We start from the raw sequence: 24,654 nt of genomic DNA, 5'->3' as shown, positions 1-24,654 counted from the left end.
AAAAAGGCGTTGTTTTTGGCACTTCATGGGTAGAGTTTTTATTAATTTTGAATAAAAATGAATAAAAATGCGGTCAACAAAGCTTGCCCTCAGCTCGGGATTAACAACGTTTTATTGTACTCTCAAAGCAAAAGCTTATTATATCTGTCTTGGAGATCATTAACGACTTACTTTTTTACTGCATCTCTAAATGCAAGATGAAGCGACAGTTGATGCCTGATTTTATTTATGGCGCGGGCTCTGCCGTTCGTATTTAAAAGAATTTACTTCCCAGCATATATTCTAGTTAAAGTGTTTCATTATTCTAAAAATAATAATATTTTCCTAAAGAGGGATCAACAGTGAAAAAGTAAATTTTCTGAATGCTTGAAGGAATTGCAAATGAAATTACAAATTGGAAATGAAAGTAGAGTTTGATTAAAAATGGCCATCTGTTGGTGTATTGAACAGATATATATTCTTTATAGATATGGACAGCGCCCACCGCGGCATTTGAAAGTAAGACCTGAGGTACCCATTAAAGAGGTTGTTTTTCAAACACAATGAAGCTATTAGGTATCTGAGATAGCACAAAGATCCATTAAACCCCAAAGCTTTAATAGACTTGGTGACAAGGCGTCTGAGTTAACACTTAATAGTATACTTGGCGTATTGACCTTGAATTTATGTAAAAACCCGCGTGTACGAACCTAAGGTTTTCCAAGCTAGGCTATTAGAAGGTTCATATAAAAATGGCGCTGACTGGAAAATTAGGCTACTCCGGGTTCTTTATAACACGTTCTTAGTTTAAAAAATAAATAAGGTGTTTGTCATTGGTAGGTGTGGCCTATTTTTGGTATTGCATGCATAGTATGTTATAAAAATCCCTTTAATTCAAGCATGTTAAAGCCAGTTAAGAAGTTTATTTAAGCTATAGACCACACATTCTATGGGTTTACCGGCGTGAGAACCCACACGGGATGTTGAGAGAACACTCAAAAAGCTTGTAAATCACGAGCCGAAGGCCAGTGATTTACAAAGCTTTTTGAGTGTTCTCACAACATCCCAAGAGGGTTATCACGCTGGTAAACCCATAGAAAGTAATATTTTATAAAATAACTTTAAGTAAAACGGAAAATGTTTCAGTTTTCTATGAGTTTACCGGCACAATAAACCATGTTTTTAACCAATCAGAACGCGCGTACTATCTTAGTCATTTTATAAACAAAGCTGTGTAAGTTAAACAGAACAAAAACAACATTAAAACATGGCACTGTGTTGCTGCTGGGCCAAACATGGTACTTGTGTATTCAGTCTTTGACTGAATTTCTCATAATAAGAATATGTTTCAAAATTGTAGGCTAAAACAGGTTCTTATGTAAAAGGGGTCTGAATGGACAATATTAGCCTAACAGTTTCTTAAAATCTAGGTTCTTATACGCTGGTTTTTACTGTACTGTATATATCATTAGCTCAAGTACTTTGTTAACACATTTAGGACCATTTAGCCTATGTTCACAAGGCGTCGACAAGTTTCGACCGGCTAAAAAACAGTTTCTTAAAATCTAGGTTCTTATACGCCGGTTTTGTACTGTACTGTATATATCACTAGCTCAATTACTTTTGTTAACACACTCAGGCTATGTTCACAAGGCGCCGGACAAGTTTCGACCGGCTGAAAAACCGTACTTTTCGTTCACAGGGGGCTGTTTGAATATTTTCGCTCTATTCACGCGGACCTTTGAAAGGCTAAGCGTCCAAATATTTCCGTACGGTTAAGTTGGTTCCGTGTGAACGCAGGAGCACCCAACGCTGAGTGTTTTCTGCAAATTATCTGTTCGGAGAAGCAAATATTGCCCAGAATTGTCTATTACTTGACTGACGGCTAAAAATTTCTATATGACCATTCCGTGTACAATTTTTCGAATTTTCGAATAAATTCGTTACGATTTTCTGACGTTTAATTTTCGAATTTTACTTCCCAAGTTTGGCTATTTTTCATAGAAAAAAGGAAACCCAAAATTTTCGGATTCAAAAATGTGATGGAGAGAGGAATTAGAAAATGTCTCACTCCCGTAATACGTCAAATTTTATATAAAATATTCGGGAAATTAATACTCAAGCCCTAGTAATTTCGACAAGACTCAAGTTCCCCTAGAATGACCAAACAGATACAAATGTTACAGCGCCGCTAAGAATGCTTTTCTAGAGATCTAAAAGTACTCTGGATAGCCTAAAAAGTGTTTTTAATGTATGTAGGAGGAAACCATCGTTGAGGGTCCCTGTAAACGGAACAACTGAAAGTACAAATTTTTCAACCGGTCGAAAATTCATCCAGTGCATTGTGAACGTAACCTTAGAATCAGAATAGAAATACCCTTTACCAACTATAAATATGCTCCTCTTAGACTTTCAACAGTTTCAAGCTTTGAATCCGCTTTGAAAGAAAACCTGATACCAGTATTATCGTAACTTTCCAAAAACGATAATGCTGAAATGTTCTACAATTAAAAAAACAAATAATCTACGGCCTCAGTAAGCTGGAACATAGACCAATGGACAATAATTTTATGATGAAATCACAAAGAAAAAATCACCTTCAAAATAGACGTACAGCACGTTTGACTAAACGCTGCATTTAGGTATATATCGATATGTAGAGCGATTTTCAATTGACCTTACCTTGAGAAATGGTAGCCAGTAGCTATAGTGTTCGCCATTCAGTCATCATTGCAAGCTTGTTTATTTTGGGATTGAAGCTACCCATACCAAAGTTTCTGTTTCGGTTTGATTTATAGCACAACTCTTAAGTTCAATTGTCGAAATTTCATTGATTACATTGCACTAAGTTCAACCATGTGAGTGTGTTATTTTTTCAACCACTCTGGTGATGTGCATTAAAACTATAAGTAACTCCCACGGATGGCGAGTGTAGCTAAATGTCGTGGGTCGTGGGTGTGGGTAAATTAAAAGTGTATAGAAAAAAAATGATGAAGTAAAGTGATTGAAAAAAATAAATAAATAGAAAAAAGTTGTAAAATATTTGTGAAACGAAAATCTCCAACTCCTTGATTGCCTTTTTCGTCACGGCTTGTTCTTCGACCTCTTCCTGATATTTTCTTTGCTATGTGGGACTTGGCTAACCTTTTACAACATCACTGTATAAAAGACATTTTGCCGATGAAGATTTATCCATACCCGAGCTATCGCCGGGAAATAATCGAAACAAACGTAAATTATATCTGGAATTTGCAGAAAGTGTGGGACAGCTTTGACTCGCTGAATGGAAATAGCTGCTCACTAGTTATCTTTTTTCGATTTATAATTCCTATTAAATCATCAGTGGAGATTTTTTGACTCGATGGAAAGCGATCACCGTGAGAAAGGGGAGGGAAAAAGGACAATTTTTAGGTATTTCATATTTTTAGATGGAAGTTTTAGGTCAGTCTTACCTTACGAAGGTACAACCTTTCGAGTTAACGCGAGACTGTATGTAAATTTTATGCCGTACGGAAATACATTTTCCTCGATTCTTTTTTGTTTTGTTTTGTGTACAAAATCTTTGCAGTAACGATTCGAAATATCATTCCTTAAACTGAAAGGAAGTTTCTCTTTAGGAATGTAGACATCTTTGAGAAAAAGCAGTTCACTGTCTCCAGTTTTTCTATAGCCTGTTTCAGGTTTACATAGTGCACAGAGTTTCTTTTATTTTTCACCTAAATGTCTTTTTAGTGTATGTTTTTGCTAGAGGATTCGTTTATTTGCTTTGCTGACCGAGGGGAAGGGGAATAGGACTGGTATGTACGCGAAGATTTTCGTTTCATGAATTTTACAACTGTTTGCTATTTAATTTTTATTTTTTTTGGAAGACTTTTTTAAACCTTGACATTTACCCGCACCCACGACCTCTACCCACTACCCACGTCATTTAGCTACACCCACGGACAGCAAGCCCAAAGGTGTCTGCAGTTATAAGCTATTTTGGTCGCCAATAGCTAGATAGTGCACAGTGCAGTCGAACCTCCTGTAAGCGACCACGCAAGATGCGCAGATTAAGTGGTCGCTTACGGAAAGTGGGCTCTTACGAGAATCGAACCACAAGGGGTGTCTTCCGAGAAAAGGTTCCGACGGCTTCGCTTGGGCAGAGAATTTATTGCATACAATTTCTTTTTTTTTAAGTGACTTATACGTGTAGTTCCATGTTGTCACTGTAAGTTTCTTGGTGTGCTCTGAGTGGCGCAGTACATACGAACAAAGAAACCACACAATTCGCCAAGTAGTTGCTAGTAATCCTGTGACCACGACCAGTATAGGGAAATCTCTTTGATTCTTTCCTTCTTTTCTCTGTGTAGTCATTTTGTTTTGGTATGTTTATTTGCAATTTTTCATTACCGCTATCATTATTTTAATTCACTATTTATTGTAATCTTTAACTGCCGCTAATTTGAAATCCCTGTAAGTACAAAAATGTATAACGCCAAAAACCTAAGTTGTAATAATCCTAACTTAATCATACCTACCCGCCTCGACTAGTTCTGTAACTATTTGTGGGTATAGGTACTATTTGAATTGTAACCATCTGTTTTCTAAATAAAGTGTTTTATTGTTTGTTGTTGGTGGTTAAAAATGCTTAAAACCATCAGGCCATAAAGGTCGGTCGCTCATGCGGAGTATATGTTTACGAGAGGTTCTAATTATAGAGCTATGACGGGGAATATTTTGGTTTTTTGGATAGGAGCAGATGGTCGCATATGAGAGGTGGTGACTTACGCGTAGTGGTCGCAAATAGTAGTTCGACTGTAGTTTGTGAGCGTTAGTTGAAGAAGTTGTTTAAGTTGAATTCGAAGCTGAGTCAAGCAAAGATCAAAATGTGAAATTTGACGACTTCAGTGATCCGATTGGATGCCTAGATTACTCCAAAGAGAGCTTTACTCCAATTCCATTAACGGGCAGGAACAAACTTAGGGTTATTCTTGACAGAAACGCAACAATAGGGAACGCAGCCTTCATCAATATACTAATACTGCTTTAGTTATACGAAAATTATCCTGCTTCAATCCTGAAAAATGCCAAGAAGTTGTCCTGTGTAGGTGACGGTTTTATTGGCGAGCGTGTGCGAAAACCAGCTGCGAGGCCGTGAGAGGAATGGGAAACGCTGGCTAAAGGTTGTTAATTTTCTCGTGGCTTTACCATTTGTTCGCGTGCGCGCTGACACCAGCGAAACCGTAAGCTACGCACGCAGGCCTCGGAAAATCGAAATAAAACACACAAAAAATTATCTGAATTTAACTACCATCATAATTCAGGATATTTTTTTTAACGACACTATGAATAATGCAGTGTGTGGTTAGAATAAGAATTTTTAGTTATCCGTTCTAATCAACATTTGAACAATTAATCTCCGCCAAAATACTGCTCCAACAATTCCTCAACTGGACTGAAGGCCAAGTTACTATAATGTACGATATCGTTTTTAACTGGTCCCTTGGCACCGTGAGTTCCAGTCCCTTGAGGGTAAGAGTTACTTATGGGGAAGACATCAAGAACCTTGAATCCTGCTTTGCACATGCGTGAGGTCGCAAAAGCGTTGAAAAGCAAGATGCGCTGTAGAGAGAGAGTAAATCAGATTGAAGAATTATCCACACAGGGACCTCGCGGGGGGGGGGGGGGGGGGGGGACTTTAGGCTTAGCCCATCCACTTTTTTGGATGGTAAAATAATTTTTTTTTACTTTGGTCACCCACATCTGTATCCTGGGTACCAGAGGTTTTTTTCGCGTGCGGCGGGAATTTTCGGTGTTGGCCGAAGGCCGACACATCTTCACTTGGCAGAAACCGGAAACCGCGCTAAAAAAGTCCCTGGCACCCAGGGTAGTAGCCTGTTCCAGGCTCCGAGATAGTCGGGTCCACTGAATTGAGAAAGCTAAAACGGGAGGAAACTGGCCCCGCCAACTTTTCGCGTGCCTTTTTCTTTCTTTTTCTTTCGCGTCTTCCCCACTATCTGAGAGCCTGGAACAGGGTGCCAGGGTACCAGATCTGTCACTTACCACACAAACAAGGTTTAGTAATGGTTTAGTAATCTGAAAATACTGAATACCCACAAACAGAGAACAGACAAACTTTGTCTTGTAGCTGTTGCCAATGCTGAGGGCTTTAGCCCATCCAATTTTTCGTATAGTAAAATAACCTTTTTTTACTTTGGTCACCCAGATCTGTCACTTACCACACAAACAAGGTTTAGTAATCTGACAATACTGAACACCCACAAACAGAGAACAGACAAACTTTGTATTGTACCTGTTGCCAATGAGTTTGTAGCTCTTAGTGACAATCGGAAAGGCAACTTTGGCACCTTCAGAGAATCCGACTTCAAAATGTTCGGGTGACACTCAACCGTTGCGTGTGTTGGGTGTGTTGGGAACAAAATTCCTTTTCAGTTTACATGATACCAGGATGAAATTTCGTACTAGAACGAGAATTCTATTAGGAATGAAAACCGGAATGAACTCATTCTGGAATGACTTGCACGGGAAAAAAACTGTCGTTTCGGTATCATGCAAACAAATGCAGAGAAATATAATATGGAGATGGCATGAGCTCGTTCCAGAATGAAAGTCATTCCGATATCATGTGAATAGCCTCTAATGTCGCAATAAGCGCCTACCTGTTGTGTTATAAATCTCTTATGTCCAAGATGAATATTACTGGCTTTTTCCTTATTAATCGCTGTCGTAGTTTTCCAGATCACTGTTCCCCGATACTTTTTTTGGGTTTCATTTGATCTCATGGCTTTATGTTTACCTTGCAGTACGTTCACCAAACCATCGATAAGTTGCCTGTAATTTGAAAAGTTTACGCTTTCAACGAAATGAAGACCAAAGTTCAGTATAATTGCACTTCTTTCATCCATCTCAGGACGCTCAACAACTTGGCGAAACGTTTGCAAAACTTTTTCGTTGTCGTAATCTAAGTTATCATTTTCTCTCCTGGCAGCTGTAATGTTGTGAACTGGATAAATCCAGTTGTAGCTGTAATTACACTCCTTAAAAATTTCCCGACAAATTTTTCGCGTTTTTAGCGAGTGTGCAAAGAAGACGTTGACGGAATCGCCATAAACCCACAAGGTACTTAATTCCCTGCCGTGGAGTTGCTGATAACGATGTGACTCTGAAAAGACAATTGCATGGAAAACTGAAAGCGAACTTTTATCGCCTTCTACAAGGTCCTTCTTGATTAACTCTCCTGGCCCCAGTTGTTTAAAAGGTGGATAACGCTATCCAACTATCCACTGGAAAGCGCAATTGGTTTTCCTAATACTTATCCACTGGCTAGTGATATCCATCTTTTGAACAACCGGGGCCTGGACATCATGATTCCGACTTTGTACATTTCTTATCCTCTCCATCACTCTATCCATTCTGTCGCCCTCCCCTATCCCATCATTCCTCCATCCTCACTTTTTATGCTTTGTCCTTCCGACTTCGTTCCTGTTTCTAGTCTCCTCAGCCCTTCAATGTTCTCCGTGGCCACTTCTAACAATTCTCTCCCATTCACCCCATCGCATTTCTTCTTTCCCCTTATCCTCTCCTTTCTTCCCCTGGACCTGTATCAATACTCTTTCCTCTCCTCCACTCTTGCCTGGTTGGTGTTTCCCCTCAACTCCACCCCTCTTCTCCTTTCTCCTCCCTATTTTTACTTACTTATCTCATCTTATCCATCTCCCAACCAGTTTTATCTCCTGTCCAGAGGGTGTTCTCCTTTCATCTCCAAGTCTTTTTCTGTCCCCTCCACTCCACCCCACTCCATCCTCCACTTCTCTCCTGTTATCTTTTCTTCAAGCCTTACCTCACGGCCACCTCTTCTCTTCGTGTTTCTCCTTAAACGACTAAGTTGCCTTAAATACTGAAAAACCTTTTTCCCTTCGACACATACCTTTAACATGTGATTTCCAGGTGTCTTGCACCCAACGTCCATAACCGTCCCACATAAAATTACACGTGACACCACAATGTGCACCACTAATTCCGCTTAAATATGCCTCTGAAATGCTGGACAGCGACTGGCGTCCTTAAATAACGATAAAAATACACGGCACAAGTTACCTAAACACCACGAGAACTGACTGCTGCATTACAAAAAGCAACAGAACTGCAATATTCCTATAAGTCGGCCATTTAGAGGTTTCTATCAATGCCGTACTTTCACTGTTCTATCAACTAAAACAAGCAGACAAGCTCAAATGTATCTTACCGCCCTCGGCTGGTGGGACTGTTATTTGCACAGGATTTCCACTCCACAGTGGTGCTTGGAGAAAGTCTTTGTTTCCTTCAACTCCTAAGTGCCGCTGCTTTTTACCCTGCGCGTTTCCTTGAGAATGTTTTTTTTTTTTTTAAAAAAAGCAATAAGTAGTGATATGACCAGTTGTGGTAATATCTTAACAAGTAAGTTCAAACACGCTCGTAGGCCAACTGAGTCGAAGCATACAGTCGATCCTCCTTCTGTTAACGCCAGCTAGCACCTCTCAAGAGATTTTACTAATTGTAATTGTAAATATTTTATCATCCACTCCCCACAGGGCTTTTCAGGGATAATTTACAACACTGGTTGGGGGACTTTGCCAGACTGCTTAAGGTGCAGTTTACAAGTACTGAAGGAATGAGTGATGATGCACCCATACATGAGTGTGAAAGTGAGATAGACCACTACACCGGGCACTACGTGCCCTACTCTTTACGAAGAGTGTGTGGGTTCTTTAACGTCCCACAGATTTACTACATGTGCAAGGGCTTGTGAGACGGGGCCTACGGTTTATCGTCCTTATCCGAGAAGACTAGAAAGTCTAACCATTTGCAGATGTTATTACAAAGGCAGCACTTTCTCCTCAGTTATTTAAAGACCCTGAGTGTTGGTCCGGCCGGGGTTTGAACCTACGGCCTCACGCTCAGCAGACCGGCGCTCTCCCAACTGAGCTAACCGGGCGTTTTTACTAAAACGGGGAATGTTCAGGTAACGAGCAGTGGAGAATGAGCACAGAGGAAGGGTAATCAAAAGTGGGAATAAAACCAAGCTTAAACCCCAGCTCTATCAGTAACTTTGTTCCTACTCTCTGTTTCCATTTTCCATTTTCTCGTCGCCCGAGCCTGTTCCCCGTTCCTTATTTTTTTGTAATACACTCTCTCAAGTGCGGACAGTTCTGCAGTTCTCTAAAACGAACACCATCGGGATCAGCGCGTGTCCACCTTATGCATAGTCAAAGAAAAGGGCTGAAGAAAGTCAGTGGCCAGTCCTACGTGTCTTGTTTTAGGGAGGTGTCCGCACAGCAGAGATCAACTCTAGTGTCGGTCTTAGTGAGGTGTCTGCCTTATGGACCTGTAGGTAGGTTTGCGCTACATTTAGAAAACGATAAAAGGGATTTACTTACCCACTATAAACCAGTCCACTGGAGGATCGAGAAAACCTTTACACAAGGTAAAATCCAAAGTTATATTCACTATGTAGACACCTGCTTCCATTACAAGAAACAACACCTCGTATGTTCCATTGTTATGATCAATAACAGTTGGGGATATAGACGACGGGCCTCTTAGAACCACTCTCCATGTATCTCCACCCCGCCTCTTTGGATGGCCTTCCGTAGTCTGTGACCGAATACTAAAACGACTGTATTCACCTACAGGTCTGATATCCCAGAGTGAGATAACGCTTGTGTTGGGATCTGTAGAATTTTCTTTTCTCCTTGGATAGTTCCAGACGATCTGGTCTGCACAGGGAGATAACATGGCTTCCCAGTCCAACCTGGCATGTCTTTCACGACACCAGTGCTTCAAAAACTCAGCGCGAGTTCTGTCCAAGTAAACCTTACGTATCAATTCAGGTAGAATATATCTCTCCATCCGCTTAGCTGAATCATTTTTTACAATTTCTCTTTTTAGTTTGATGGCATTTTTGTAACAGAGGGTCCAGCTCAACTCTTCGTCACAATCAGGCTTGGAAACCCACAAGAAAGAGTAGATTATAATAAACAAAATGGCGAAAATCTTGTAAAAGTCTTTGTTGGATGCCGAAGAGCGCGGAAGAAGCTGAATCCGCATGGATGTCGTTTAAATCTTCTTAGTAAATGATATATTCTTTTATGGGTCCTATAAACTTATCGTGTCGCTGTCGCATTGTAATAACGAAATAGAATCAGGAGCTGTCATTAAGGCGGAACGAAACTTCCAATACAAAAGGAAACGAGAGACCTTTCCATCTCTAGTCCAGTCCCATTTGTTCCTTAAACAAATAAAAATAAATGAGTGATTAGAGCGAAAGGCAAAAATCTAGTCGGACATTAATCGCTGCTAGGATGAAAAGAAAATAAAGGATAGTAAAGAAACAAAAGAGTAGGATAAACGTAATTCCGAGTCTTACAAGAAAAAGTAAGAATGCATGATAAATTAACAAAGATGTTTTCTTAGTCCCAGCGAAATCGAGATTAAGTAACTTTGACTGTCGTTGGGCAAAAGCTGTTGTGGTTGAAATCATAAACTACATGTCCAGCGTGCACATCTGGTTAGGTTGTAGAGAAGAACATGCTTGCCCCGGGGATTTCTGCATGGACGTTCAGCACCCTAACTATGTACGCTAGAAACCACTCAAAATGTAAAGAAGGTTAACTTCATTTTGGCTGAAGACAAGCCTTTTTAAAAGTGGTAACCCAACACTGGTGGCAAGCTGCTACATTTTCCACCTGATTGCATTATATCAAACTATGTTCATACGACCGTGGTAAGCAAATGAAGAATTCTTCACTGAGGCCATAGAAAACATTATTTTTTTCTGATTCCAATTTTGAAACTTTATTTCTCTCGTTAAAGAAACACCACTATAATAAATGATCTAGTACTTGCCACCGCTGTGACAAGTTTCAAATTCGTAATGTCAAGTAAAACGAACATAGGCAGTAAAACAAAATTTTAAAATACCTTGAAATCCGCTTCGTCAATATCCAGCCGTACCCAATTGTATTTGGTATGATTTCGCGTTACTTTCCAGAAACCGAATTTTCAATATCAACATTAACAACTTTTTGGCTCATTTGAGAAATACAAAATGATCCAAAAAGTTGTTTTACCTAAACTGGCTAAAACACAATCTGAGTTTCCGCTCTGTTGGTAAAAATATTTTGTTTGTGACCGAAGCTGGCAGGTACCGGGCAATAGCAGCGGAAAGGATTGTTCTGGTAATAAGACCCTATTGCTGAACTAACTGATAACAGCAGGTTGCGGCACAAAATAAATTGCCACTCAAAAGATAAACATTCAAAATACAAAATGATTTTTGTCTTTGAAAAAAATCTTGCTTTTGCCCAGGGTCGGGTTGCCAAAAACGTCTTAGTTAGGGGAACTCGTAACTGTTATTTCAAACAACAGGTTATTGTTCCAGAGCAAAAGTTAAGAAGAAGGTCAGTAGCTTTCCAGACATGGTCTGTGATTGGAGAACGAAACAATAGATGATTCGACGCAGACAATACCCCTAGCCCTAAAAACAAAAGAAGCTACTGCTTATCTAGGTCAATGAAAATAGAGGTTTGGAAGAGCTATTGTACACGTTCTACTCAAAGTTAAGAGCCCTCTTATCTTAAGAAGGTGATATACAACCTGCAGGCCCATGCTCTTTGCCTTTTTGTGCTTTGTTTAAAAAGCGGAAGTTAAATCTTCACCTGGCCAGGATCACTATATCACCTCCCGAAATATACTTTACGGAAATATGTTCCCATGTTAGGTAATGGAAGAAATCGTGGATTCTGGATTACACGTTGTGGATTTCGGATTCCTTGTCAGCGGAACGTGGATTCCGGATTGTAATAGTTGGCGGGATTCCGGATTGCTTAAGTTGAATAACGGATTCCAAAGCCCAGGATTTTGGGTTCCACAAGCAAAACATTTCCTTTCCATCAAAGGTCATGCTATTTTTTTTCTGCCAGCCCTTCTAAACCTTAATTTCAAGCAAACGCATTCATTAAAGGCGCTTATTGATCTTCATTGGTACAATTTGTATAAACTTCGAAAACATAACCGTAAGCTTCGGTTCTAAAGAGCAACTGAAGACGATCTCTCTCCTGGTGTTTTTTCAGTGACTCGTATAACTATGTACATAATCATCAGTTTCATAAGAAAACATTAGTAATGAAACCCCCTGGCTTTAGTGTTAGGGCGGTAAATTAGAACTCATAGGCATGACAATTATCAACAAAAGCACCCGTAAAACCTGCGACACATAACGCGTGGCAAAACGCGAGATTCTTAGTGGTTCAATTCCTTGTTTGAAAAGTTTGAAGGGGATTCACCAGAGACTAGCATGTTGTTTCATGCATTTAGTGGTTTTTACAGAAGATGAAAGGGATTTTGAACCAAATGAAGTGAATTCAGTTAGTCGAGTTTCTACTTGATTTGGAAAATCACGCTTAAATCGAAGCGATATCGTATTACTACAACTAAGACAGGGAGACTAAATCTTCCTGGATAACGTCACCAGACTTATTGAACATTGGAAAATCCAACCAAGAGAGGTTTTGTTCGAGTTCCCGTACATCAAAACACTGTTAATCACAAGTAATGACAGCTTATGTAATTAATTTGAACGATGAAGAGAAGAAGGAGACAAAATCAAGGGTTTGCTCACCAAGGAAACCATTTCTGGTCATATTTGTAACGCTTCTGATTATCTTGGCAACATTTCGCATCTGGCTGGCTACATACTCTGTAACGGCACCAGCCCCATTGAGGAACTAATCCGTCTACTTCCTCTTTGGATGCCAAAAATTATATAAACTGAGTGGCTGTAGAAAAAGGGTGCTTCGCTTGTTTAAGAAGAACACAAAGGTTAGACAGAGAGTGAAAGAAAGAAAACTATGGGAAAAACTTTCGTGACCTTCTGTTTCGGGTGGAAAACTATATATGGGCAAGATCTGTGATGAACAGATGCTATTGCCAAGTTTGAGTTTACAGTACAGACACAGCTTGAATGAATAGAATGACCCTGTAAATATAGTATAGCACTAGATGTTTTCTCTCATCAAGGAGGCAAGAAAACCGTGGTATAAGTTGAATTATTAAGGTTGTTAACTTAAAGTAGCAATGACACATTGTTTTGGTTTTCCGTAAAAATACATTGGAATCGGAGAAAACCCTGAGATAATGCTTGAGAAATTACCCTACTGCTGCACCACAACTGCATTGTATAAGAAATGTCTTCGTTTTCGACGGCCAGAAAACCCTGTGGTTGTCGAAAAACGAACAAAAGGCGATCATGCTTTATTCCCTTTTAAAGAATCATTTGATACCATTTCACGGTTAGAGTTCCAAGTATGACAAAAGTTGAGAGAACACTTTGTTAAAATTTTAGCTCAGCTTTGACTAAAAAATGTGAATGTCACCATGAAACATATCATGAAAATACCTCCTTTATATAAGTCGTAGTCATAGAAGGTCCAAAATAAAAATGAAAAAAATTGCAAATGATGAAATCATAATAAACAAGTAGATTTGTTGCTAGAGAAGAAGCTACAAATGGGGATTCCGGAGGTGTCAAGGACTGCAGTTTAAGCATTCAATCCAAACCAAATGCTTCCACGGTTTGCTCCCAGCGATATTTTTGTCTCTCAACTCAAACGTTATTGTTTTCTGTTAACTGAAGTCTAGCGGGTGATCTCTAAAAACCTCCTCAACAGTCTGGGCCGCATGGAGTCAGGGGCACCCAACGTCAATTTTCGGAAAATATCTGTTCGGAAGACGATTTGAGATCTAAAATTTTCGGAACATTTTTTGTAAAATTTCTTACTTGCCTACCTCTCCTAGGATTTTCGAACATCTATAAATTGGTATAGTTGCCCATTTTAAACGGATTTTTACCCTAAAAAAAGGTCACCTAGAATTTTCGGGAGCCTTTTTTTCTGGCTGAAATTTTCGAAAAGGTAAGTTTTGATCCCTATAATTTTCGGATCTCTAGACTTTCAGCTAGGAAATCCGAACAGATGAAAAATTTTTAGGGGATAAAAATATGCCTATATCTACCGTTTAAATACTAAAATACGTTTAACAATGCTATGTTTAAGTGGTTTTGAACTGTATTCTCGTTGGGTGCCCCTGATGGAGTCGTATTGAATAGAGTAGGTTTGCGCGCAGGTGTAAGCTCGACCTAATGATTTTCAGTTGGTAAGAAAAGAGGGAGACTTACAGAAGAGAGTGAGATAAGGCCGAACATAACGTGTCGGAACAAATAGAGTTACTGACAATGAAATGTATAAATTGAACACTTTCAAACTGAACAACTCAGCGAGTTTGACTTGTGGAGAATCTAAACTTTAATATTTTAATTTTCTTTTTTCACTGTTTAAAATATCTCTTGCAGCTTTTTGAAGAATTACGTCAAGTAAAAAAATATCAGACTTAAAAACGACGCATTTCTTGTCTAGCAGTACAACCAGGAATTGATATTCTTCCAAGATGCCTTTAGAAACTAAGACAGCAGTCAGCTGCATCAGTTTTTTTAATTATCATGAAGAGTATTGTGTTGAAAATAAGCTTGCCCTCTCGGGACAAATTTATAATATCGCTATCATTTAATACCAGTTATGAAAAAGTGCAACATGCATTGGACTTACATGTATTGAATTGAAATTGAAATACTAATTCTAATTTTTCTTAATAACCAAGACAAAACATCAAGCTTATGAAATTAGCAAAAAGACACTATTTTTATATCCCGATTGCCGCGCGAGTAATATATGATATCTGGCGCGAAAACAGATAATAATCTTGAATCTTGAGTTGTGTCTTGCCTCTCCTCAATGGCGTAACGTTACAATTTTAGACAAGAAACGAAATTAAAATTACCTTCTCGTTATCCAACCGTACGAAAGCAGCTCTTGAATTTTCCTCTGATAAAGGCCCTTAAAGGAGACTTTTTGAAGCGGACTGTTATCTACTTTGAGCTCTGTCATTTCAAGCAAGATTGCGAAGTTCGCGAGTAAATACCAAAACACTAATATGAAACATCTCAGCGCCGTTGGCCGTCCAAAAATGAATTATGCCTTGTTTGTCATGGTGCTGGCAAAAGAATTCACATTCCAAATAATCGAAGAAGCACTGTCAACAGCGATTGATCGCATGAATTGAAAAAATGGTGAATGCCAGTGGCCAACCTACAATAAGGAGAGAAAAAAATGTTTGTTACACTCACTAATATAATTGGTAAAAAACAAACAACAGTAGCTGAATATAAACTTTTCGCTTTAAAGAATAACGTACCTCGAAATAAATCAGCTGACCTGCCAGTAGACAGGAAAATCATCAGTCAAATTTCAATAGTTTAACAGTATGACAAGAGAAAATTACGCGTTTGATTGTTATCCTAAAAAAAAAAAAAACGAAAAACAAATTTTAGTCATCTGTCTTATCGAACAGCACAAAGACAACAACGACAGGAGCAGAAAACAGTCGCCAAATCTTTACTCACCTGACCATGCACATGCATGAACCTGAGGTCAGGACGAATGGTCCCTTACGGTTCATCACCAGTCCCTCGCCTCTACCTCGCGAAAAACGAAGCGCCTGAGGCTGGCCTTCAGTCATATATGTCGCGTACGGGAAGATTTTCAGATGCGTCATGACAAACTCGGTAAACAAACTTAACTGGAAAAAACCAGTCTCGCTAGTTTAGTCACGTAAACCTGTTTTTATGGTTTCGCATATCTTTCTTTTACTTTTGTGTAAACTGTTTTCAGCAAAACCCAAGGGATTAAAAAGCTTTACAATCATTGGACAGCACTTCTTTAATCCCATTTATGCGGTCCCAAGGGAAATACACAAGCCTCCTGGAAATAAAGAGGGGATGCCTAGAGAGGCATCCCCTAAAAAAAAAAAAAAATAGTACCGTGTAGAAGTGCATGCTGTCAGTTAGGTTTTATTTGGATTGATAAACCAAAGGATTTCATGCCGAACTCCAAAGCTTACGAAGCACCTTTTAGAGCATAATAAACAGACAGAGTACAGCAAAGATCTGCTCAGTATATTTCATTTTTGAATGGTCACACTTTAGGATCTTACTCTCCACAGACTCTAACCAACGATACCAAAGGAAAAGCACGTACTGCTAGGTAGCTTTCATTTGAATAGCCACACCATTTCATTGCCAAAGGATTAAAAGGTTAGGACCACTTCATAATAAACCATAACTTGGACGTAATAGTGGAAAGCTCCATAAGAGAATATGATGCAATATTCTAATGAGTTACACGAAGAGTGCCGTCAAATATTCGAATATTAAGTTGTGTCATTTTTCCACTCACAAGAAGAAAGATGTTGTGTTATACCAATTCCAATTTTTCCGCTGTTTTAAGTGAGGTCCTTTGAGAAGCATTCACAACACAACACCCCCTTCTCCGTTAATTGAAGATCTCTTTTATTAAATGTTCACAAAAAAAGGAGCGGCAAAGCGAACATCAAACCTGCTAGGCTGACGGGTCCACCTTGGTGACCTTCTTTGGAGGCATACTAGGCCATCAGATAATGAAAAACGATAAAAAAAAAATTCGTAAGGGGCCCGAGTGTTTTTAAAGCTCCAGAGTAGAGTGAAGCCTACGCCTTAATCATGCAGCCAGGGGAAAACCAAGCAAATTAAATGCGCGTCAAACGCGATCTTTACAAACAAGTCTGCTAATTGAGGGCAATCTTGCTCGACATAAGTGCTTACGAATGCAACTAATAATACAGGTGGGATGATATAGTTCATCCTGCCGGGCACGTCTTGAACGACAGTTGGCTGTTTCTTAACAAATAAACTGGCAGGGATGATAAGTGCAACAGGGAGAAAGACATTAAAAAGTTTTTTTTTATGAAAAAAAAAAAAAAAAAACGATAACAACAAGAACAAACTATTAATTTGTACGATTCCACTTTGGTATTGAGGGGTTCATGACTGACAGACTGATCTCAAATCTCTAGCATCAAAGTAATAGATTTTATGTGGCCTTCGCTTTTCTAATGCGTAAACCACACTTTTGTTGAGAAACACCAACGAACAGTCGAATTTCTTAAATCTTAATCTTCATCTACACAAAACTAACAGATGTTCAAGTCCCACGGCCTAGTGAACTGAGAGGAATACCTTTCATGCAAGTTGGCGCCAGAGTTAAGAACATTTAGATGAAATATTCCCCCGTTTTCTTATCTCATGACAAATTTGAGAGTAAAAGAAAAAAAAAAGATGACATAGAAAAAGATAAAAAATGTTGTCAGATCTTCAAGTTCAAAAAAATATATATTGTAGTTTGAAACCAAAGTATACAAGACGTCATGTATATGGAATTTAAACTCAAAAGAATTCATTTGAAAGGACAAATTGAAATAACCTTAGTCGGGGAACGTTTGATGTTCTTGTTTTATAGATAAAATTTCAGTAATGATGCCTCCCCTATTACTTTAAAGAGCTGGTAAAGATATTTAAAATGAAACTGGCCTGATTTGATCTAGATAAACTGACATGCTAGTTTCAGAAGTATAAGCTTATCTGATGACGAAAAAAACTAACAGTTATTTCATTGGCTGAGAAAGTAAAGGTGACCATCTGTCGGGTATCTTCATGTATTTCCATCTTTCTGACAGAAGGAAACAAAAGCAAGTACATAAAATACAGGGTTTTTGTCAACGCAAACAAAAGATAACATCAATTATTCCAATAAGGATTCCGCGCAAATTAATGCTGGTTATATATTAGTTCGGGTTACAGCAAAACCGTGCCAGTTTCAAAAGATTCTCAACGGATGATAAAATGAGCAACGGAACGTTTCTAACTAAAAATGACCGAAACACATCGGATACTTCTATCGTCCAGTTTAATCGGTCAAGGAATCTAGTCATTGCTTTTCTGGTACTCTATGTCTTTCTTGCATTAGTGATAATTGCTGGGAACACTTTAGTTATCGTTGCCTTCAAGAAAATTCGCTCCCGAGCGACCATTAACATGTTCTTTGTAAGCCTAGCATTTTCTGATCTGCTTGTGGGTGTGGTTTCAATACCTCTATGGATGTACAGCCTCTCTTGCCCTCAGTTAGCGTCTTGTAAAGGCTACAACACGTTCGTCATGGACTTTTATAAAGGATTTGATATTTTTAGTGCGCTAGCTTCAATTTCCAATCTGGTAGCCATCAGTGTGGAACGTCACCTTGCGATATGTTGGCCTGTTCAGCACCGCGTAAGCTCATTTACTCGCTATTATGTCATGATATTAGCAACATGGGGTTATTCGCTGATCATCACCTTCTTGTTCTCAGCGGATCTCAGTCGTACGTGGAAGAACTATCGAAGTTCTCTGGTGTTTGCAGCTGGCTTTGTGGTGCCCCTTATCATCATAATCGCAATGTATAGCACTGTCTACCGAAGCGTCAAGAGCGTGAACGCTCACTGGCAGAGAACAAACGCTAAAGGATCTGGACCCCTACAGAAGAGTATGCAGCGTGAAAAGCGGATAGCCATGACTGTTGGTATTGTAACAGTGCTTTTTGTGGTCGCTTGGCTGCCTTTTTTTGTGGTATCCCTGCTATTTTCCTTCCACCGTCCGAGCCTTCCCACTGGAGGCGACTTTGTTCACCTCATGGACGTTATCAAGTGGATGCATTATAGTAACAGTGCTGTTAACCCAGTCGTGTATGCTTACCGCAGCGAAGAAATAAGACGGAGGCTGGTTGATCTGGTAGCAAGAGCAACGGGTAGGAAGAGGGAAGAGATGCCTGGGATAGCTCGACCAGGAAATAGACTTACCTAGATGGTACGAGACTGGGTTTGAATAATCACAAAAGAGAGGCAAAGTCGTTACGTCACGTTACATGGTAGCAAAATTTCTAGATATCAACGAACCATGGTCCTGCAAATATGCCAGAAAAAAACGAAATAATTGACACTGAGGAACGACTCTCGTGTGATGATTGCACTCAGGAACAAAACGATAGCCCCTACTCTTCTTCCATTGTTCAACAATGCAAATGGTCGCCTCTGTCGAGAAAGGTTGTTGAGATCCAGAAATTTTGTTAACTTACTAATGGCGTTTGTTCACAATTTGTTCAAACATCAGACAATATGCTAAGACTGAAAGAATTGATAGTATTAACACGCTGTTTTCGAGCAAGCTAAAATTTTACTGACAACTAACTAAAAACAAAAAACAAAACAAGAATCTGTGTACTATTATATGATCTGTGTACCATTATTTCAAGGTTGTAAAGTTGCCCAAAAGTCGACAGCCTCTTTTGAGTGACGAAGTCCCTGGCCTGCCTGTGACTCTACCAACACGGAAATTCAGAATTGAGTCCACTAAGATCGCTGTCTAGGAATATCACAGTTTATTTCGCTGCTTTGTCTGGCATCAAAAGATTACATACTTTAAAATGTGATGGTCCACTCTAAGAGTCAGCCATGACTTGAAAGGATATTGTTGTAACTTTTTGAGTTTGTGACCAATATCCTGTGATGTGCCCTTTCAAATTAATTTTTCTGAATTTTGGCTTTGTGCTGACTCTTTGAAGAAAGGTGTTTAAACTACAAAAAACTGAAACTTGATGAGAACTACAGACTTAATTACTCAAAATGATCTCTTTTCTTTGTGACAGCTTTTTCCTACTTCAGCTGTCACTGAAATGTATGGAACACACAAAAAAGAGGAATTGGTATTCTGAATTTCAGGGTTAAGACTGAATGTTTATGAAGCGTTAGTCCCACAGAATGATTCCTAAACAACAGTGCATGCAAAGGTTCTTAAATTTTGTTATAAACAACAAAGCAAATCTCGCAAGGTCTTCACCTTGTGAAATTCATCTCGCTTACCGTTCCTTTTCAAAAAAAAAATTCTGACATCACTTCCTCACTTCTTAACGCTATAGAATAATATATGGCTTTAACCAGCAGCACAGCTACATTTGAAAAACATTTATCGAACATAAAAATATCGTACTCAGAAACCAATTATAAAAAACGTTGTGTCAATACAGCTTCATTAAAGGAAAAAGTTAGAAGAAGTCACGAATCCTATTGGCTGTTAATTGCAAACTGGTAAAAATCAATGATTATGGATCCGCGCTCGTTTTATTCTTCGAGCATGACATCTGCACGAAAACGAGACTAAAGGAAACGAAAACGAGTTCCTGCGGTCGAGATGCCCGAGCGACTAATTTGCATTCGCCCGTGATAGCTAGAAAATTTCCGCCTTTCTGCCAGAGGAACACCAGATTAGGATACGTTCTGACGAACACGATGATTATTGAATTTAAGTACCGTTTAAACATCCGGTAGCTAACCAGTTATCTTAAACTAGCTTTACACCTCATGAAATCTGCATCGAAATTCATCTTCAAACAACTTCAACCCATTCCTAATGGGTAGTTGCTTTTTTTTGTTTGTTTGCCTGTTTTTGCTCTGTTAGTTCGCCCTTGCACGAGAGGTTTTCCAGCGGTAACTTTGGTTTTTCCGAGTCTCCTCGAAAACCAAATAATGTGGTAGACGAAGAACCATTTAATATAGCATGGTTGAATGCACAACGAGTAGAAGAAACCGCATTTATCATAAGAGAAAACAACGTCTCGGTAATGTTACAAGTGAAAAGAGCAGAGCAGGATGATTTCAAATTAAAATGAACTTTAATCCACCAAAGCTAGGGAGGAACAAAGTTAAAATTCATTTAAGTTCGGTAAGATGTCAAAACTAGAGGAAGAAGCTGGCGTCTTGCCTTGACGAGTTTGATAAAGCCACGCGGCAGCTCGCGACAGCACCCAAACAATGGTAGGTCATAGCTACACCGTTTGGGATTGTGATGTAACTGCGTAAATAATCACAAAACTTATCGAACTCAGTCTTCTTTGATTATTTCCTCTTCCTTTCTCCTAATGAAAAGATTCAAAAGATTAATCAAAAGATTAAGTAAACCCTATTCAAACCGGGGGAATCTTTTGAAATAATCAAGGTTCAGGCTATGACGGCCAGATTTCGCAACTTTACCTAAAATGTACCTGGAAACGTTGTAAAGTTACCGTGACGTGTACATCAACATTTAATGCTTCCATGGCAACCGATTTCCAGCAGCTGTATTTCATAAAATTTTTAATTTTCACTCTAATAAGTTTTATTTCCAGATTTTAAGGTTGAATTTTTACCTCATACTTTCTTTATCAACAGTTTATTCAGTTTATCAAACCAATATGTTTTTAAGGCTTTTTATTTTCATGACTAATTTGAGAAAAAATACGAATTTAAGAAGACAAAATTACAGATCGGACTTCTCTCTGAACTTATTAACTGGCAAATTTATTCATTTATTATGAACGTTCACGATTGTTTCTAGATACCTCGAAGCAAGCTGAAAAAACCTCGACTGTGCCTCGTTTATTCACCCAGAAAAAAACTAGAATAAATGGTCATAAATATGACGAGATCGTGCAAGATCTACCCATCTTTTTGAAATCTAAGGACAGAATTTTGTTTTCCAGCCGAATTAATTATAAATGGCTGCCCGAAATATTTCCCATGATGGGCTAAAATTTTACCTTCATTATATTGAATACAGCTGAGGGAAGGTTCAGAGAAGACCTCAGCTAAGAATTGCCAGAAAAAACTCCTCAGAACCCCTCGTGAAAAAAAGAAAAAAAAATTGTCAACAATGAAAAGCAACATATTGATATGACGTGCGAGTTTGATTTTGTTCCTCAAATATTTACAAAGAAAATGACAATTGTTTACTCAGACCATGAGGTCACTTAATTAGCATTTTCCTCAAACTTGCTTCGAATAAATTTCACTTCACACATATCACACAAATCACCACATTTTCGAGAAAAAAACCATTAAGTATCTTAAACATTAGAGAGGTCACAAATTTCTCCTGTTGTATTCATGATGCGGGAAAGCTATCAGTTATATATTTAGAAATTTTAATTAGAATATCTTCGCAGTTGTTAAAAACTATTGTGTGCATAAACAAATACGCGAGACAGCAGCACAGAGAGATTTAAGACTACTAGGGTTAGCTTAAAACATTTCTTACAACAGATGAAGAAGGAGGATCTGGGGTAAGGAAAGGGGTTCAAGAACATCCAAGAATCCCCCCACCCCTTCTAGGTCAGCCCCTGGTACTACTGGATGTTTAGCCATTTAAGCCCTATGAGCGTCAAATTTCTCCTAGTAATATCACTGCTTTGTAAAGCAGAATGGACATGAGAATTGAGGACATGATCGACACACAAGACAATTCTTATTGATACTTCAAGAAATTCTCCCCACTACTTCTATTGAAAACGTGTAGGGATAACAAATGAGAATTTGAATTTTGATGTTAGGGTTCAAAGGGTTAAGCAAATGGTTATTTGGGTAATGTATGAACAGTACCAATGAGCCTTAAAAATTATACGATCACCCCATAGCAATGTTAAAAGGAATCATACAACGGTCTAGCCTCCTGACAACAGTTCGGTTAAGAGGTAAGCGGTGGTAGAAAAGACGTCGACAATGAAGATAGGTTAAACAAGAGTAACTGCCCGCCGGGACATATAAGAGGTTTGCCTGCAAATGCACTGTTTGAAATAGCAGGCATCTGAAGGCGATGCACGAAAAACCGCCATAGAGTATGGCCCCAATCGCACTAAATGCAAGTTTCGAGACCGTCCTTTAATAAAATGAGAGCCTTCTATAGTAAAAGTATAAAAACTCTGTAAAACTTTGAGATTTTCAATCAATATTATATCCACTCCATGTCGTAGCTAATTTATTCCACTTAGCGCTTTAAGTTTTCATTTCATTAAATCTCACTGACAGATTTTTAAGCAGGCAGCGTCAGTTTTTCTTCAGGGGTGTTCGCCAATGTTGAAATAGCAATACAAACATTTCACCTGCGGTGTATTTTGCCTCATTCTAATTTGCACAAATCAGCTTGCTTTAGTTTGAAAGCCACTGGATAAGAATTTGCAGCCTGAAAATATTTAGAAACTTCGCCGACCAAGAATTCCAAGCCTACGCGGAAAGTCAATGCAATAAAATGACATCCACTTAGCCATGTCCTGTAGTCTGTATCATTTCCGACGTGCTTATAGGTTTTAGAAGGGGAAGAGCGTTTTGATAGTTTAAACATGTTTTAAACATACGTCAAAGCTCACATAAGTGGAGATAGAGAGAACCAATCACTGTCATTTCGTAATTACCTCGAGAAAAAAATATCGCCTTGGGTAAACGAAATTAGATGCCAAAGTTTTTCTGCTTATCAGGTTTACCTTAGAAGCATTCACCATAAAACTCATCTAGTGGCCTGTCCATCCTAGTAAGTGAAAATATTGCTCCACACGTCAGAGGTTCAAGCTCATCCAAGGAAATTTCTTGTGACAAGACATCTACATGAGGCACAATAGAGATGAAGTTAAGTGAAAGGTATACCCTTTATTTCTTGTTACTCTTGAATTAAGGCTGATGTGAACTGAGCCAGGTGTTATGTGGTAAGCAAAACCCTTTCTGAGAGAATTTTCCTGATTTGCCACCGGGGTATCATTGAATAAGAAATCAGAATTGCAAGTTGGTTTCTTAACACGACCAAAGAAGCTTTTCAAGGAGGTAAGTTATTAAGTGTGCACTATTTACCTTCTCCTCGTTTATCGCAAAGAATGGTCGCTACGAAAAACACTTAAAACTGTACAATCCCACCGAAAAATGAAATCATCAATTTTTAGCTTACTCTCTCAAAGGGGAAGTGTCTTACCGATAATAAATCATCTGTATCGCTTCCTCAACATGAATGCTATATAGCTTCAAATCATGTAAAAATAAATTAACAGTGATTTTAAAGAGGAAAAAAATGAAAAGTGTTTCATAGAGATAGCTACAGCAATGAGAGCAGATTACAGCTGTGCAGTTTTTAGCAAGGCTCTTCATATTGTAAACATACATACAATAGCATTTTGGCCATTATCATTTCTGATCTTTTGAAAATCTTGTGTGGCATATTTACCGATTAAACTTGCACCCCGTAAATCATAATTTTTCTCAAAACTTCATGACAAACTAATAGCACTCCACCATGTTTATATTACCAATAGAGCACAATTTATCAGTTGGAACCACGTTTTACCCTTTAAGTGAACGTGTAGTAACTGAGTTCGCCCAAAGCAATTTTTAAAGTGGCCAAAATTCATTTTAAAAACTTTCATTTACCCCCAGCACTCTTGAACTCAATGTAATATGCAAATATGGCACTTATGAAACGAGGGTCTCTCTTTTTTTGTCGGTCTAACAATCATCGTAAAGTGTTGACTGATTCGACCCTGACCGAAGAATTTTGTCGACGTATGCAGTTTTAGAAGTGCCGGAAGAATGTCAGAATTTGGCAGATGCAAGACAGGATGCAAAAACTAATCTGTTGTGTGCAAGGGAACTTTTTACATGCCCGTTAACACTATTTTTAAGTGGTACTACTTTTCAGACAGCATGCACTCGTCTATAAAAGGGGGAGTGGAACTTTCTAAGTTTACAATTCTATTGTCTCTAGCTTAAATAAAAACTGTGGCCACCGCAAGAACCCGACCACGAAACGGTCGTATTCCTACTCTTCAACTTCCTTATGTAAAGAAAAATGTAAAAACGAAGTTCTAGTGATACAATTATGAAAATACG

General features: G+C 38.7%; 2 protein-coding genes across 2 annotated transcripts; one reads left to right on the top strand and one right to left on the bottom strand.

Annotated features, from left to right (window-relative positions):
- Nucleotides 1-5,373: 5,373 nt before the first annotated feature.
- Nucleotides 5,374-10,109, bottom strand: LOC140944513 (uncharacterized). The gene is made up of 5 exons (XM_073393640.1): nt 9,399-10,109; nt 8,228-8,344; nt 7,910-8,044; nt 6,642-7,144; nt 5,374-5,583 (listed from the first exon to the last, which is right to left on the bottom strand). The coding sequence occupies exons 1-5, from the start codon at nt 10,066-10,068 to the stop codon at nt 5,374-5,376; spliced, it is 1,635 nt and encodes a 544-aa protein (XP_073249741.1). The 5' UTR covers nt 10,069-10,109.
- Nucleotides 10,110-17,762: 7,653 nt separating this feature from the next.
- LOC140944512 (D(1A) dopamine receptor-like) lies at nt 17,763-18,781 on the top strand. Its single transcript, XM_073393639.1, has one exon. The coding sequence runs from the start codon at nt 17,789-17,791 to the stop codon at nt 18,779-18,781; it is 993 nt and encodes a 330-aa protein (XP_073249740.1). The 5' UTR covers nt 17,763-17,788.
- The last annotated feature ends 5,873 nt before the right edge of the window (nt 18,782-24,654 follow it).

The sequence above is a fragment of the Porites lutea genome, chromosome 7, assembly GCF_958299795.1.
Source record: "Porites lutea chromosome 7, jaPorLute2.1, whole genome shotgun sequence".
In the NCBI taxonomy this organism is placed as follows: domain Eukaryota; kingdom Metazoa; phylum Cnidaria; class Anthozoa; order Scleractinia; family Poritidae; genus Porites; species Porites lutea.
The sequence above is the reverse complement of the archived record's forward strand: the minus strand, read 5'-3'. Positions and strand labels throughout refer to the sequence as shown.